General features: G+C 33.8%; 1 protein-coding gene across 1 annotated transcript in view; it reads left to right on the top strand.

Annotated features, from left to right (window-relative positions):
- Nucleotides 1–17,815, top strand: part of Iqcm (IQ motif containing M) — a 301,720-nt gene that overhangs the window by 211,613 nt on the left and 72,292 nt on the right. The window contains exon 12 of the mRNA XM_048813853.1: nucleotides 15,070–15,231. Within this exon, the coding sequence (XP_048669810.1) occupies nucleotides 15,070–15,231 (162 nt within the window). The remainder of the gene's footprint in view (nucleotides 1–15,069; nucleotides 15,232–17,815) is intronic.

Below are 17,815 nucleotides of genomic sequence, written 5' to 3'. Positions count from 1 at the left end.
CTTATTTTATTTATATATATATATATATATATATATATAAATTATTTATTACACATACTGTGTACTGCTTTAGGGAAATTTCTCTTAAATTCTTTGTTGTTAATTTAATGTAAAGAAATCACATTGTTTTTCAGATGGCCTGGATAATTTAAGGAAATTGATTAGCACAGTGCCTTAGTTATTAGCACTATTCAGTGCTTTTCAGACTCTTCAGTTTGTTTTCCCAGTACAATTTTCAAAGTCTTCTCCTGGGGTGCTTACTTCTCCTGGGTGACTCAATTCCTGTCCCTCTTCTGAACTCCTCTGTGTGCTCTGCTCTGTGCTGCCTCATGGGCTATTAGTCATAGCACTCTCCCTCTCTTTTGTCCAGGATTGCCCGGGCTGGTCCTAAATGGGCTCAATATGACATGTACAGGGAGGAAAAAGGAAGTAAAAGAGGGACTCTATGTGAATTTTTTGATTTTTAAAATTCTCCCTCTGAAAATGTGGACAGCCCTTTTTCCTTCTTTCCCATGTTTTGAAAAGAAGCATGGTTGCCATAGAATTACAGAAATTACAGAAAAAAAGAATTTTAAAATTTATTCCTAAATCCCATCTCTAAAACACAGTATAGTTATCATGGTATATTTCCTTTGAGTCTTCTTTCATGAATTATTTTATACAATTTTGATATCACTTTTGTATTTTTTTTCTTTCTTCAGCCAACTAAACTCTGATGTCATTTATTTATTTTATGGATTGATTGGTCAGACTAATAGCAAAAAACTGGTATTTTTAGGCTTTGTTTTAGATTTCTTCAGATTTATTAGAAATTTTAAAACTCAAATGAATTTCATGATTGCTTTTTCTATTTCTATGAAGAATGTTGTTGGTATTTTAATTGTAATTGCATTAAACCTGTATAAGGCTTTTGGTAGTATGGCCATTTTGATTATATTAATTCTTCTTATTCAAGAACATGGAATATCTTTCCATCTTCTAAGATCTTCTTCAATTTCTTTCTTTAGTGTCTATAATTTTCATTGTATAGGTCTTTCACCTCTTTTGTTAAATTGATTCCCCATTTTTTTTTGAGGCTGTTGTGAATGGGGTAGTTTTCTTAGTTTCTCTTTTGGAGGGTTCATCACTGATGTATAGAAATGCATTTGATTTAGGGGTATTGATTTTATATCCTGCTACTTTGCTGAATTCATTTATTCTAGAAGTTTTCTGGTGGAGTTTTTTGGATCCTCTAAGTATAGCATCATGTCATCAGCAAATAGGGATAGTTTGAGTTCTTCTTTTCCTGTTCATATCCCTTTAATTTCAATTATCCCAGGGCAAACGACCCCTTCCTTGCCTGCTCTGGAAGTACAGATTAGAAGACGGCAAGCTGATTAGTACATCTTTTCTATTGCACAGCACATTTATGTAACACTGTTTTTGCTCTCCCAATGGTAGTGACCCCAGTAACTAACAGGAGATAACAGAGGCCAGAGAGATTTCTAAGACCAACACAGATTTATTCGGGAACAAATAGAACATTACTTTTCCAGGTAGTCTTAATTATAATGTAGTCCAAAAGCAGAAGTTTCTCGAAGTTTTCTGGTAATCCTGGTTATAAACAAGCGAAAGAGTAAACAGTATATTCATTTTAAGAAATTAAAGTGGTATTATTTTGAGTATGGCATAGGGAAATCAAACTGAAATCAGACATATCTAAGTTTGGAACCACAGCTTCATTTAGAGTGGTGGGACATTCAGCAAATTTAACCTTTCTGAGCCTTTAAGAAAATCTTGGTAAAATGGGAATAACAACAAAAGATATCTTTGTGGTTGATGGGATCTCATATGTGGCAATGCATAGGACACTAATTAATTTAGCCCTAAGAGCAAGGTCCAGTATTGACTGGGATGAAGGTGCTGGAGAAGCTGGACAGTGGCTTGGCCATAGGGGTCAGGGCATAGCAGTCAGCATGGTGTACTGCTAGGTGGGCAGTGGCCATGGGGTAGTGGCTGCTGAGCCTCAGGGATGGAGGCGTGAAGTGACTACTCACCTGCTCAGAGAAGGGTATACCTAGCTGTGGCTCTGGTTTCAACATCTAAAGAGTAGTAGCCACGTGGACTATGAGGGCAGAGGGGCACAGCCTTAGCTTCTCTCTGTGATAGCTCAGCTTGTGGATCTGGGGAGCTTCCCAGGCTGAGGTGAGAGCATAGGAGGGCTGCAGGAGTCTCCAGTATTGAGGACTGTAGATGTCTCTGATGGAATGATGGATGCTGGATCTTCTTGCTTGCTTTCTCCTTATAAGGTAGGTTCTTTCTAGTTCTGACCCAGGTGATCACATCTGGGGAGATCAGGCAGCAGAGACAGGGTGCTTTCGTCTCTGTTCTGTCTATCTTGGGTTTCTATGGGTTGCAGTATTTCTGGCTACTTCTCTGGTGTTTTCCTTTAATGATTCTATTCTGGTTGAAGTATACTTGTTTGTTATTTTGTGTTGGGGGGAGGTGCTAGGAGCTTTCAGTCAGCCAGCCATCTTGTTGACATGGTGGATTTACTTGACTGATTTTCAATCATAGTTGCTCTTTTCTGGAGTCTTAAAGTTAGTTGTTAAAACTAAACCAGAATATTGAGGGTAAATCCTATTTATTTATGATTTATTATCCTTTCTGTATATCTGATTGAGTTTATTAAAAATTTTAAGAATTGTTGCATCAGTTTCATGAGCAGTATTTTTCTGTAGTTTTCTTGCAATGTCTTCGTCTTATTTTTACATTGGAATAATTCTCAGTCTAATAACAGATTGGCAAGCATTTCTTCCTATTCAAATACCTGAAGGTTATTTCAAAAAACTATGGTCCTTTCTCCCTTAAATTCTAGGTAGGATTCGTCATGGAACTCTTATGATCCTGGAGGATTTTGTGGAGTTGTGTTCACTTAGCAATTGAACAGCTGGTTTCTTCTCCAATCAGCTTCAAATACTGCCCTGCATTCTATCACACTATAACGGAATGAAATTAGAAATCAATGATAAGATAAAAAATAAAAGCTACTCCAATATCTGGAGACTAAATAATATGCTATTCAATGAACAATGGGTTGCAAAAGAAGTGAAGGAGGAGATTTAAAAATCCTTAAAGGTAAATAGAACACAGATACAACATATCAAAATCTCTGGGACACTATGAGGGCAGTACTAAGAGGAATGAAGGAGTGAGGGCAATGAACTCATTTCCTGGAGTTCATTCCTGAAAAGAAGAAAAGGTCAACAAATCAATGACCTAACATTACATCTCAAAGCCCTAGAAAAAGAACAGATAAACCCAAAAGCAGTAGTAGAAGATGGGAAATAATTAAAATCAGAGCTGAAATCAATGAAATTGAAACAAATCAGAAACAATTGAAAAAAATTGACAAAACACAAAGTTGGTTCTTTGAAAAAATAAATAAAATTGATAAACCATTAGCCATGCTAACGAAGAGAAGGAGAGAGAAAACTCAAATCACAAATATACATGATGAAAAATGAAATATCACAACAGACACTACAGAAATACAGGAGATAATTAGAAATTATTTTGAAAATTTGTACTCCAAAAAAAAATAGAAAATATCAAAGGCATTGACAAATTTCAAGAGGCAAATGATATGCCCACACTAAATCAGGATGATATACACAATTTAAACATATCAATTTCAAGCAAGGAAATAGAGGACACCATCAGAAGTCTAACAACCAAGAAAAGCCCAGGACCAGATGGATACACGGCCGAGTTCTACAAGACCTTTAACGGAGAACTAACACCAATACTCCTTAAGCCATTTCATGAGATTTGAGTCTTTCAAAGCAGTTGTAAGTTTTATTACAGTCTTTAATTTGTTGGCATAAAGTTGTTTATGATATTCTCCTGTTGTTGTTTTAGTACTTGTTCATACTACAGTGATATGGTCTTTTCTCTGCTCATATTGGATTTTTTTTTTTGTGTGTGTGTGTGTGCTCTATTTTGAGGCTCAAATCTTGCCAATTCTTTTAATCTTCTTAGAGAATCAACTTTAGTTTCATTGATTTTTCTATATTGATTTCTGTTTTATATTTCACTCTTTTCTGCTCTGATCTGTATTTTTTTCTTTTCTTCTGTATCACTTTGGGTGTCATTTTGCCTATCTTTTTCTAGAGACTTCAGGTAAAAGCTTGAGAAATGTTTCTTTTCTAATCTAGGCATCTGGTATTAAAGATTCCAAAGCATCATTTTTCTGACAACCTGCAAATATTAATATATTATGTTTTCATTTATTTGTTCAGCTCGAAATATTTACTAATTTTTTGACCTTGAGGTTATTTAAAAGTGTCTTGTGTAATTTTCAAAGATTGCAGGATTTTGCTGAACTCTATATACTTTTGATTTTTCATTGAATTCCTTTCTAGTCTTAAAACATTCTATGCCTTAAATCCTTTAAAATGTATTAAGACTTTTTTTAACTTCAAAATTTGCTAATTTATTTTGAAATATATTTTGTGTGCCTTTAAAAATAATGTGTGATATGCTGCTGTTAGTTTAAGTGTTTTATCAATGTAGCTAAGTTGGTGATAGTGTTATTCAATTCTTCTGTATTCTTACTGATTTTCTATTTGTTCTATCCATTATTTTGGGAAGAGCATTAAAAACTTCATAGTTTCAAATACTTATCTTTGTTCATGAATCTATAAAATGTCTTTTTTTCCTTTGAATGCTTTAAAGATTATTTCTTTATCATCAGTTTGCTACAATTTGATTGATATATTTTGCCATAATTTGATTCATTTTTCTTATTCCAGAGGTTTATTGAGATTCTTGGACTTGTAAGTTTATTATTTTCATTAACATTGGAAAATTTGATGTTATTTCATCAGATTTTCCATTCTGTCTGTACTCCACTCTTCTCTTTAGGGGACTTAACACATATATTAGGGCCCTTGATGTTGGTTCCACAGTTCACTGAAACTGTGTTTACAAGTCTTCTTTCCTTGTTCGTTTTTTGCACAACTTCTATTGCTATGTTCTCAATTTCACCCATTTTATGTAGTGTATGATCTATCATTAATCTCATCAAATGTGTTTTTATATCTCAGACATTTTTCATGTCCAAGTGTTTGACTTTAGTCTTTATTTCATGTCTCTACTTAACATGCTTAATCTTTCCTTCAACTTCTCAAATATATGCAATGTGTTATAATAACTTTTAATGTCATTATCTATTAATTCTATCATCTGTGTTATTTGTTGGTCTGTTTAGATTGATTCATTTTTACTCTCAGGATGGATTGTATTTTCCTATTTCTTTTTCATGGCTGGTAATTTATTGGATATTAGACATTGTGCATTGTGCCTTGATGATACTTCATATTTGTATCCCTATAAATACTCTTGTGATTTTAATACCTAAAAAATCAATTTCTTACAAACCAATCTCAAATGACTCACTGTCTTATTTTTCATCTCTAATGTCACTATGTCCTTTTCCCGTGGTACAGAAATAATAATTTGTATGTATTTGTTTATTTATGTCTTTATTACCTATCTCATATCCTATTAGACCATCAGCTGCATGAAGGAGCTATTTTATTCCTATTAATAAACACAGTGTCTAGAATTTAAGAATTACTCAATAAATAAAAAAATAATTTTAGAATTCTTTTATTTTAACATGATGAATTTAACATCTTGTTTTGGGGACTTAATGTGCAAGATACTTAAATAAATATAAAATATAAGCTGTCTTTAGGATTATAATAAATAAATTATCTTGAATTTTTTTTACCAGATCAGTAGAAAAATCATAGGGCAACATAAATTAAGGGACAGTTCTATTTCTCAGAGGGAAAATAGATATTCTCTTTTTATTTTCAACTGCAATTCTGAGTAAAACATGCCAATATAGCCTGAAATATAAACATCCTGTAAAATTCCAGTGGAAGATTTCAGATTTGGGGATATATCATCAGAGACACAGCAGTTAGCCTGTTATGAATGGGATGCATGAGAAACAATTTGAATAAAAATGGCAAAGTCATGGAATCTTTTTTTTTTAATTACCCAATGAAGATAACAATTACCCTAAGCACAGGCAAGTTTAGCAGAGCTATTAAATTAGCTGAAAGGTATCATTTTGACCAGCAAGTGGGACCTGTATGTTTGATGTGTGTTTGTGTGTGTGTGTTGCTGGAGATTAAACCTGGGGTCTTTTGCATTCTAAGCAAGAGCTCTACCACTGATTATATCCCCAGCCTTGTGTATTAGATCTTATAATTTCCTTTTATTAGAATCATATTTTTAATCACCCAGTATCTGGTTTATTATATTGACTTCAATATTAATTTTTAACTCAGATACCTGGAATATGGAATGTATATAAGCTTAAATGCATGATAACCAATATGAGAAATATATGTCTAAAACTCAGAAATATACATGAATATATATCTAAACACAGACACAACACACTTCCACGAGCCTGAGGAATCCAGATTAGCCCTACCTTGTTGCTTTGTTGAATGTGTAGTTACCAATCTCTCAGGCACGTAGGTTTAGTTAATACTAATTTTTTAACTAAGGAGACATGGATGTATGTGCTCTGGAAAATCTGTCTACAGGTTATATTGTTCACAGGGGAAGCTGGTTATGTCAATAAAATGTCTCTAGGTTTCAGAGTTAAAGAAAAATAATAAACATTGCAACTATGAGCAAATCACAGTGTATTTAAAACATTTTATATATGATGCTTATAAAAGGTATTTCTAACTCAAAGAGGAGTAATCGTTTGATGGATAAGAGAGTCATTTAATTAATAGCCCCTCCTTCCTTTCTTCCTTCCTTTCCCCCTCCCTTCCTTCTTCTCAGGGCTCCTCCTTCCTTACCAGGCCTGACACATACTAGGCACATGCTCTACCACTGAGCTGTATCCCCAGCCCCTAAGTTCTCTATTCATCTAGTCAAATTCATCTATTTTCTTCATTTTGTACTATTTCTGAAGATTATCTGAAATCATTTCCTAGCGTATATTATATGAACTTTCCCCCTCTTTCCTCAAGATAATACAATATGTTGGGCTCATATTTGTTATCAATTTAACTAATATCTCCTGTCAATTTGCCATGGACTACTAAAAACAATCTGTTTATTATTTCTGCCAATTCATTTTATCTTAATGCCTGTTAATCTGTTTTTCTTTAGTTTCATTATATTTTTTTAGAAAATCTTCTTTAAAGCCCCATTAAAATGGAGATAGCAGGTCTCTAATTTTCTTTATCCTTTAAGCTTGTTATCCTATGAAAGAAATTAAATACCGTGCAGTGGACCACATACACATTTATAAATTACATAGGCCTATCTTTATTCAAGCAATTAATCTTGGTCTTTTAGGAAAAAAAAAAAAAAAACAACCCAAGGGGAAATAACCCTTGCTTTGTATTTCCAAGAAACAGCATGCCCAAAACATTTAAATTTCGCTGTTTTCTCCCAAATGCAAATTGTTAGGTAAATTTATTATTAAACATTTGGTTAGATCTAGACAATAGCTTAAAATGATGTATTTATGTATTATGTTAAAGGTGTGCTGTTTACAAAAAATTATGTAATGAGAATTAAAGAAACAAAGTTTTTTTTTCTTCCAAATACCTTTAATTCACCTGGTGAATGAAGACAGCAGAAATATGTATGTGTACAACCTTTTGCATTTTCATTGGTAACCAAACCTCTGAATTGTTGGAGGGTAATGATATGCCTGGCGGAAATACTTTGTTACCAATTGAAAGTTTAGCTTTATCAGGGGGTGGTTCTGTGCTTGTTTTGGTCCTTCTAAAGAGTACTTTTAGAAATTTAAATACTTATATATTTCCTAATTTATCAAAAACCTCCACTGACAACCAACTGATAAAATGAGAAAATCATACTTCCTTTTATTTCTATTCCCAAACATCTCCCTAACTTTAAAAAGAGCTTATGATTTAAACATGATTTCAAGGTTTCTACATTTCTCCTTTTTCAAAAAGTCCTTTAGTTGTTTGATCCTGCAATTCTATATTTTTCTGTGTGTTTAAACAAGTTCAAGGCTTACCATTTCCTGCCTCCCTCCCTCCCCTTTTCTTCCTTCCTTTTATTTCACCATTGACTTCTTCATTCTTTAGTTCTCTATTTTGATTCAATTTTGTTGGCTGTATTTTAACAAAATTTAGTATTTGATTTTGTTTTGTTGTATTCCTAGAAGAGACTGTGGGTACTATATTTCCTAAAAATGTTTTTTGAAATTTTTCATGAGTTACACAATTTTCTGAGAACATTATAGACATTTTTCTTTTTCCATTAGATATTGTTTTGGGAATCTGATGCCAGCTGTTATCACCTGTGAGAAGTGATTTGGATTCCCAAAGAATACTTTCTATAGCCTTAACTTCATTAAGCTTTATCCTTAAGCTCATGATCTTTTTGATGTCTAAACTTGACGAGGCTATGGTTTCCAGTTATTCAATCAAATTCTAGACGGATGTTGCTACAAAGGGATTTTATAGATATGATGGAAGTACATAATCAATTGACTTTAAGTAAAGAAGATTATCATGGGGATGGAGCTATAGCCTAGCATGCACAAAGCCCGGGGTTTAATCCCAAGTAACACACACACACACACACACACACACACACATACACACACACATTATCCTAGATAACCTGGTCAGGCCTGGTATAATCATTTGAAACATTCTTAAAATAGATCTGAGGCTTCCCTAGAAGAAATTTTGCCTGTGACTATTAACTGCAGCCTGGGTACAAACCAATTTTATGCCTACCCTATGTTGTATTCTGGAGCAGATAACTTATTCTTGGGTTTCATAGGTCCATAGGTAAAGAAGAATTGTACCTCAAGATGAGGTACAATCAGGACTTCACCAATATGAAATTTTACATGTATCTGTTCTAAGAATTCTCTCATTTAGGTCTGAAATTTATTGTTTCTGTCAAAATTCTTCAAAGTTGTTGGAGGTTGTGGGAATTTCGACTAATGATGCAGATACACACACACAAATACACACACTCTTGATAGATTAAGATATACTCCCATTGGGATATTATTACCATTGGTACTTATAAATAAATTGAAGCTATGAAATTGTCCATTTTTAAAATAAGTTAAAGTCTTATTAATTTTTTTGCCCACTTTTGTTTCCAAATGAATTTAGAGTAATCTTAACTTTTCTATGAATACTAAGCAGGTCAAATTATAGACATCCGTACCAGTGAAACCTCAATAAGTCTGGCAACTGAAGTCCAGAAATGGTCCAGTTCTGAAAAGCAGCATATTTATTTTAAAGATACATAAAAAATAATAATTTGGTATTCAGTTGGAAAACCACACCATGAAAGATTCTCACTTATTTGGATTTCTTTTTCACTGTTTAAAATAACATGGTGTTATTTTTGCCTCCCCAATTTAGGAAGAGTCCTAAGTCATGAAAAGTAAGATCAGTCTTTTAAAAAATATGTACACATATTTTGCATGTCAGGCTTCCATAATGGTTGAGCAAAGGCATAGAGTTAAGCCTATTATAGTTAATTGCATCTATTTTTTGCTAAGGGATTAGAATAGTCTAGAAAAATAATACTTAAAATAATGAACTCAGTAATCAACTGCATTTTAAATTAATATTAGTAGTGAATAATGTCAAGATTGGTTGACTTTCTCCCTGCCCCTAAAGGAGTGGTATAAATATAGAAAAATGACCCAAATGCTAGTATTTGTGGCGAGAAAACAAGGGGGCAGGGTATTTAAAATTTCATTTAACAATTAAGAGTGGCAACACGTAATTGGAAATTTTATGCTTCCAACCTGGAAGGTAAATGTATTAAAATACTCTTCCAAAAAAAAGTAAAAAAAAAATATCTAGTATGTTATGTATGGTAAACCCAATAAAAGCTGTCCCTGTGCTCTCACCTTAAAATAGTTTGTGTGACACTCTTATTCTTAACAAGCGACAGCGTTGTGACTGAGGTGGGAGCAGCACTTGTCCTTGGTCTGTCACAGTGAAGTCCTGTTAATGTGTTTAATCTGGTCATCTTGAGACTCAGCCCTTCAGAGAAAATGATGAGCATATCTTAAAATACAGTACTTAAAATTAATGATAGTACTCCTCCAATCTTTTATGAGGCAAAGTTCGTGTCACTTCCAACACACACACACACACACACACTCTTTCACACATGCACGCACACACACACACTCACACACATGCTTTTAAAAGAAAGAACATGCTCCTCCTAAGGAATACTCATAATTCCATTAGAATTATTAATCAAAGTTATTTAGTGTTGGGAAACTATATGAGTTTTTTAAGTAAAGTAATATGATCTGTGTTTCTGTCTGAATTCCATGAAGATAGACAAAAAGGGCGAAAGTGTTTTAGCTTTCTATATCAAGCAATGTATTTAATTTGCTAACGAGTCTAAAAACTAAGAAAAAAATCTGAAAATTTAAATAGTAAGATATTTCTTTGCATTACTATAGTGATGCAGTTGTGTACAATGAATCAAAATTCATTCTGCTGTCATCTATACCTAATTAAAATAAATTCATTAATAAATAATAATAATAATAATAATAATAATAATTAAAAGCTATTTTTTGTGAACTCTTTGTATTTTATTCCACTAAAGAAGGAGACCTTCTGAATAAATTGAAGAATTGAATGGCCCCAATAACCTAGTTTTTTTTTCTGTTTTGTAGTAGGTTTTTGACTGAATTTATAAAGATGTCTATCAAGGCACGATTTCCACATTTAGCCTTTTAATTGGTGAAAAACATTCTGGCAAAATTTGTATGCACCCATTTTTTGTGAACTAAAAGGATTTGGAGTAAAAATTTGTTATATTTCAACTTTTTAATGAAATTCATGTCCTAATTTATATTATTTATTCTCACTGGGGTGTTAATAGACATTTATGCTCTTATGTAAATGAAGTAATATAAGTATTTAATTGTTATATGAGATCAGTGGTCCTTGCTTTATCTCTGTGAGTGAGGTCTTTCTGAAGCATGTTGTTTAACTTTCTTCTTAACCATTTTATTCTGTGGTGTTAAATCTTAATGTTCCTTTTCCTCTCTCAGTGACCTTTAACACCTTATATTTCAGCTTAAAAGAAATTAACATTAAGAAAGTTGCATTATTTTAAGAATGGGACAGCTTTAGATTTACTTTCTCTTATCTAAGGCATATGTAATTTTTCTTATTGATAAATTGATATTCTTAAACTTACTAATGAACAGAAAAAAGCTTAGATAAAAATGACATGACAAAAAAGTATGGCATTCATTTTTTCAAATCAAAGAAAATGAATGCAACATAAAGTGCTTTAACCATATGGTGACAAGACAGTAAAAGCAGAGCATTTAGAAACTGGCCGTTTTCAGTGAATTATAGATGATTTGTCTTCCTGTTCAAGCTCATGTATGGTAGCCTTCTACTGAAAACCTCACGTGACTGATCAGGTCCATGAGAGCTACATCAGCATTTTAATGAATGCATAATATTCACAGTAGAAGAAAGCCTACATTACCTGTTCCCATCTTTTTTAGCTTGTGATCTTGGTGTTAGTATGAAGTATACCTTTTTATTTTTGGAGATAAATTTAGCCAGTAAGAGAAAGCCAGTAACAGAAAGTGGCAGTGCGACATTTACCTCCATTTAGATTTTAGTGTAGACATTTTATTTGCCTAAAATTGAAGCATTTGTCTTTATGGAAAAAATGAAGTGCTTTATTAAAACTAATCAGTATAATCCTATGAAATAAAGTTACTAAACATCGATGTTAAGCTGAGGGAATTAGACACAAATGCTCTGGAGGGCAGAAGCCTTACGAACAATGTGGTCCTTCACACTAAGCACAGCAGTTACTCCTAGTTTGTCCTACTTGGTTTCTTTTTTCTTTATGACTTCAGAAAGAAGCCCTGAACTATTTTATTTCCTTATTTTGTATGTTACGACAAACTTGGGGGTTGTATTTAGTTTAGCTATGTGGTTTCTTGTGATGTAACTCTTCATCCTTCACCTCCTTCACAACTGGAAAAGTGACCCCCACTGCCTAGGCTCTCCCCTGCTCAACTTCTTGAAGTCTGAGCAGGGCCAAAAGGTAATTCAGGGTTTACTCTTCAGCTTTACAACAGTCCTAGTTTCTTTTTCTTCTGTTGACATATGAGGAAAAGGAATCTACAATGTGTAGGTGATATATTTATTATCTATATATATCTGAACGTATGTCAGGGTGTTTTGGGTTTGATTTTTTTTTTTGTTAGAAGAGAATAATTTTTAAGTTTCCCATTTTAGAAAAGAAACAGCCTGGTTGGGTGGGGACACACCTGTAATTCCAGTGGTTCTGGAGGCTGCTGTGGGAAGATCACAAGTTCAAAGCCAGCCTCATCAACCCCTCAAGACCCTAAGTAGCTTAGCAAGATCCTGTCTCAAAATAAACAATTAAAAAGCATGATGGGGGCGGGGTCGCTATGAATGTGGCTCAGTGGTTGAGCACCCCTGGGTTCAATCCCAGATATATATAAAAAAGAAATAGCCAAGAGTTCTATAATATATTTCTAATCAAAAGATGCAGCCAGATTGGGGATACATGCCTATAATCCCAGTTATTCTGGAGACTGAGGCAGTTTAAGGCCAGCCTATGCAACTTAATGAAACCCTGTCTCAAAAACAAAAACAAAAACAATAAAGTAAAATAAAAGGACTGGGTATGTAGCTAATAGTAGAGCCCTACTGGATTCAATCCCCAGGACCAACCACCAAAAAAAAAAAAAAATGAAAATTGAAAAGAAAAAAGAAAGAAATAGCATATTTATTTCCAACTCATTTTTTATTATTGTTGAAATAATAATAATTAGAAAATTAGAAATGCACATATCTAGTGCTTATATATCATTTCATCTAACAATAACTGAAGAAGTTAATAAATCACTTGGAGATAATTGATTTGTTTAATATTCCAAATCCTACTAAAGATGGTTCAAGAATTAGAACTCAAGACTAGCTGTATAAGATTGGGTCCAGTCAAGAGGCAAAAAATATGTAGTAATTTGAGCAAGAACAGTTTTTAACTATGACAGGGATTGAGGTAACTGTTATTGTCTACTAAGGCATAAAAAACTCTACAGAATTGAGAAAGGCAGGTATAGGTAGTAGCCACTCCAATTCTGTCTGAGGCAGAATACCTATGGAAAGAAGAAATTTTAAAGAAGGCCACTGGCTCCCATAATGAACTTATGTCAGGGTGTTTTCGTTTTGGAGGAGGTGTAGCTGTGGCTCAGTAAATGGTGGAGAATCTTCTGAGGGGACATGCTAGTTGGTTTCATGAAAAGTCCCTTTCTAGGGTTCTTGAGAAAACTGTCCCTAGGGAGATATCACACTATGGTGCTCACGGGAAACCCATTTATAGAAAGGTCCTGCACATGGACCTCTCTAGGAAGCTCCCAGTGGTGGGAGAGGAAAGCTGTGTCCTGGAGGGTGCCAGGGAAGCTGCCATTCCTGGCTGGCCACTGTGTACCACAGGAACCTGCCAAAAGAAGCATCCAGAACCAAGAAGATCCCCTTCATTCTCTAGTTCACTTGACTGCCATTTGTGGTTGACACCTAAAATAATGCCACAGGCAGGTAAAAATGTCCTAGTCTCTCAGGTAAGGGAAGGTTGGATTTGGAGCTGTAAGATAATAGATTGATAGCTGACTCTATGCCAGTATCAGAAAATTGAAATCTATTTTCTTTCTTTTCTTTTTCTTTTTCTTTCTTTTTTTTTTTTTGGTATGAGGGGAAAGGGTGCCAGGGATTGAACTCAGGGGCACTCACCCACTGAGCCACATCCCCAGCCCTATTTTGTATTTTATTTAGAGACAGGGTCTCACTGAGTTGCTTAGCACTTTGCTTTTGCTGAGGCTGGCTTTGAACTTGAGATCCTCCCAAACCCCTGGGATTATAGGCATGTGCCACAGAACGAGGCTAGCAGAAATCTACTTTCTTAATCATTATACCATACTGTCTGTTACTTTACCAGAACATGTGACTTTTAACAAAATAAAGGCAAATAAGAGGAAAGGAAGGAAGGAAAACATAGCAAGATTTTAAATGGAGGTTTGCATTATTAGCCTATCTGTTGTCTTTGAAATCTTTCTTAGGTAGAGGCACTTCAATTGCTCAGAAGACTGACCCATTGAATTTTAAGGCACTGACTTAGCAACCAAAAATGGAAATTGCGAACTGGAGGTCCAAAGGCCATAGCCAAATTTTATTTTTCACTCTACAATTTAAATTGATTTTTAATTCCAGTTTTCACATCTAGTTAATGCAGGTCATGTTCAATTGACAAAGATTTGTTGGCAAATATCCTTAAATATCCATATCCTACCTGATGCATTTACAGAAAGATCTAAGCAAGTTAACTTCTCTGGGTCTCAGTTTCTTCACATAACAGAAACAACAATAACAGTACCTACTTTATTGGTACATTATGATAATTAAAAGTGTTAATATTTTTATGCACTTAAAGAAGTAATCTTTGTATCTAATAAGTGCTATATAAATGTTTGTCAGATTAAAAAAATCAATTACAGCATGTACATTTTTATATTTTCTTAAAATCCATAGACTAAAATTATTAATTCTTTAAGTATTTCCAATTTATGAAACTTTATGTTTAGTTATAACAATTTTGTCAGATTAATCTGATTCCATTGTTTCATAGCAATTAAAAATATATCATTATGTTATAGAATGTACAATGTGAATGCTGTTCATTGGTTATTTTAATTTTTTTCTATAGTTTTAGCAAAGTGGTAGCACTTGAAGATGATATTAGTAAAGCCTTTACTCTTTAATTTTTTCAAGGAATTATATGAACAGTAAGATTTTTGGCAAAGAAACTTTGATGACAGAAAATCTGTAGTTTCAATGTAACACTTAGTTTTCAAATCAGTAGCTTCTAATTTGCATGCCCCAAACTAAACATGTTAGATATACTGTAAATGTCTAAAACTTAAAAATTTCTGCTTTTATATTCTTTTTTCCACAGATAAGTCACTAACACATCCTGAGGTGATCAAAAGGACCCAGGCAATTGAACTGTTATTTATGCTCTATCCTCCGAAAGGTGCCCATGTGGGCAACAAAGGCAGACTAAAGTCAACCTGGCTGAGACCCATAGTAAATGGAGAAGAAGGCTATAAATATATAGGTAAGATCTGCACTTGTTGTTTGTATAATGAGGAAATGATGCTTCGTGTTTGCTTACCTCTTGTTTATCACTTGGATGAGATTGGGTGTTACATAGTAGATTCCCTTTACTTCGTAGGTATTATGTTTGCAATTTTAAAACTATCTATTTTGTATTTTGGTGCCTTTGCAGAATTTTGGAAACACAGTATATATACCCATTCACCTGCTGATGCACAGGGATTTTTTACTTTTGGATTACTAGAGGTAAAGCTGCTATGAACCTTCAGGTTCAGAATTTTGTGTAGACGTGCTTATGTTTCTCTTAGCTACCTTGTTTTCCAAATTGATCATACCATTTCATGTTCCCCCATGTGCAGAGAGGAGTTACTTCTTTTCCACAGCTATATTAAGCCTTACATAATCAGTCTTTCTAATTTTAGCCGATATAATAGATACATGTGTTTGGTATCCCATTGTGGTTTTAATTTGAATATCTCTAGTAAATAATGAGAGTTGGCATCTTTTGAAGTATTTGTTACTTATGCGTCTTCTTTGGTGAAGGGTCTGTTCATAGCTTTTGGCTATTTTATAATATTTAGGATCGTTATTAAATTTAGAGGGTCCTTTAGATATTCTGGGTACAAATCCTTCAGTACATATGTGCTTTGCAAATATGGTTTATCTTTTCTTTCTTTCAATAGTATTTTTTGAAGAGAAGTTTTAAATTTTGATGAAGTCCAATTTATCCTGTATTTCTTTATGGTTTATATTTTTATCTTAAAAAAATTTGGCCAGACTTGGGGTCACAAAGGTATTCTTCTAGAAATTTTGTAATTTTAAATTTTATATTTCAGTGTACAATTGGTTTTGAGTACATTTTTGTACATGATTCAAATCATAGATTGAGAATTTGTTTCTATATAATTATTTTTTTTCTGTTCCCCTTTCCTTTATTGTTTTTTTTTTATTTTTTAAATTTTTTTTATTATTAGTTGTTCAAAACATTACAAACCTCTTGACATATCATATTTCATACATTTGATTCAAGCAGATTATGAACTCCCATTTTTACCCCGTATACATATTGCAGATTCACATTGGGTCCACATCCACTTTTTTACATATTGCCATACTAGTGTCTGTTGTATTCTGCTGCCCTTCCTATCCTCTACTATCCCCCCTCCCCTCCCCTCCCCTCTCCTCCCATCTTCTCTCTCTACCCCATCTACTGTAATTCATTTCTCTCTCTTGTTTTTTCCCCTTTCCCCTCACTTCCTCTTATATGTAATTTTGTATAACAATGAGGGTCTCCTTCCTTTACCATGCAATTTCCCTTCTCTCTCTCTTTCCCTCCCCCCTCTCGTCCCTGTTTAATGGTGATCTTCTTCTCATGCTCTTTCTCCCTATTCTGTTCTTAGTTACTCTCCTTATATCAAAGATGACATTTGGCATTTGTTTTTTAGGGATTGGCTAGCTACACTTAGCATAATCTGCTCTAGTGCCATCCATTTCCCTGCAAATTCCATGATTTTGTCATTTTTTAGTGCAGAGTAATACTCCATTGTGTATAAATGCCACATTTTTTTTATCCATTCGTCTATTGAAGGGCATCTAGGTTGGTTCCACAGTCTTGCTATTGTGAATTGTGCTGCTATGAACATCGATGTAGCAGTGTCCCTGTAGCATGCTCTTTTTAGGTCTTTAGGGAATAGACCAAGAAGGGGAATAGCTGGGTCAAATGGTGGCTCCATTCCCAGCTTTCCAAGAAATCTCCATACTGCTTTCCAAATTGGCTGCACCAATTTGCAGTCCCACCAGCAATGTACAAGTGTACCCTTTTCCCCACATCCTCGCCAGCACTTGTTGTTGTTTGACTTCATAATGGCTGCCAATCTTACTGGAGTGAGATGGTATCTTAGGGTGGTTTTGATTTGCATTTCTCTGACTGCTAGAGATGGTGAGCATTTTTTCATGTACTTGTTGATTGATTGTATGTCCTCCTCTGAGAAGTGTCTGTTCAGGTCCTTGGCCCATTTGTTGATTGGGTTGTTTGTTCTCTTATTGTCTAATTTTTTGAGTTCTTTGTATACTCTGGATATTAGGGCTCTATCTGAAGTGTGAGGAGTAAAAATTTGTTCCCATGATGTAGGCTCCCTATTTACCTCTCTTATTGTTTCTCTTGCTGAGAAAAAACTTTTTAGTTTAAGTAAGTCCCATTTGTTGATTCTTGTTATTAACTCTTGTGCTATGGGTGTCCTATTGAGGAATTTTATCCAAAATTTCCAGTAGTATTTATCGAAAAGACTTTCCCCCTTTGAATTCACTGAACTTTGTAAAAACTAAATAGAACAAGAAGGTATGTGGTTGGCTAATAACTACATGAAAAGGTAATTAACATCATTAGTTACTAAGGAAATACACATCAAAATCATAGTGAGATACCGTTACTTATCTATTAGGAAGGTTAAAATTAAAAAAAAAAAAAAACTTTACATCTAACAACACCAGGATTGGAAGGATATGGAGATTGTGTTGCTAGTGGGAATTCAAGACAGTACAACTTCCTTGGAAATATTTTGGTACTTTTTAAATAAAATTAAAGA

Source organism: Marmota marmota, unplaced genomic scaffold (genome assembly GCF_001458135.2).
Source record: "Marmota marmota marmota unplaced genomic scaffold, marMar, whole genome shotgun sequence".
Classification (NCBI taxonomy): domain Eukaryota; kingdom Metazoa; phylum Chordata; class Mammalia; order Rodentia; family Sciuridae; genus Marmota; species Marmota marmota.
This window is presented reverse-complemented; position numbering and strand designations above follow the sequence as displayed.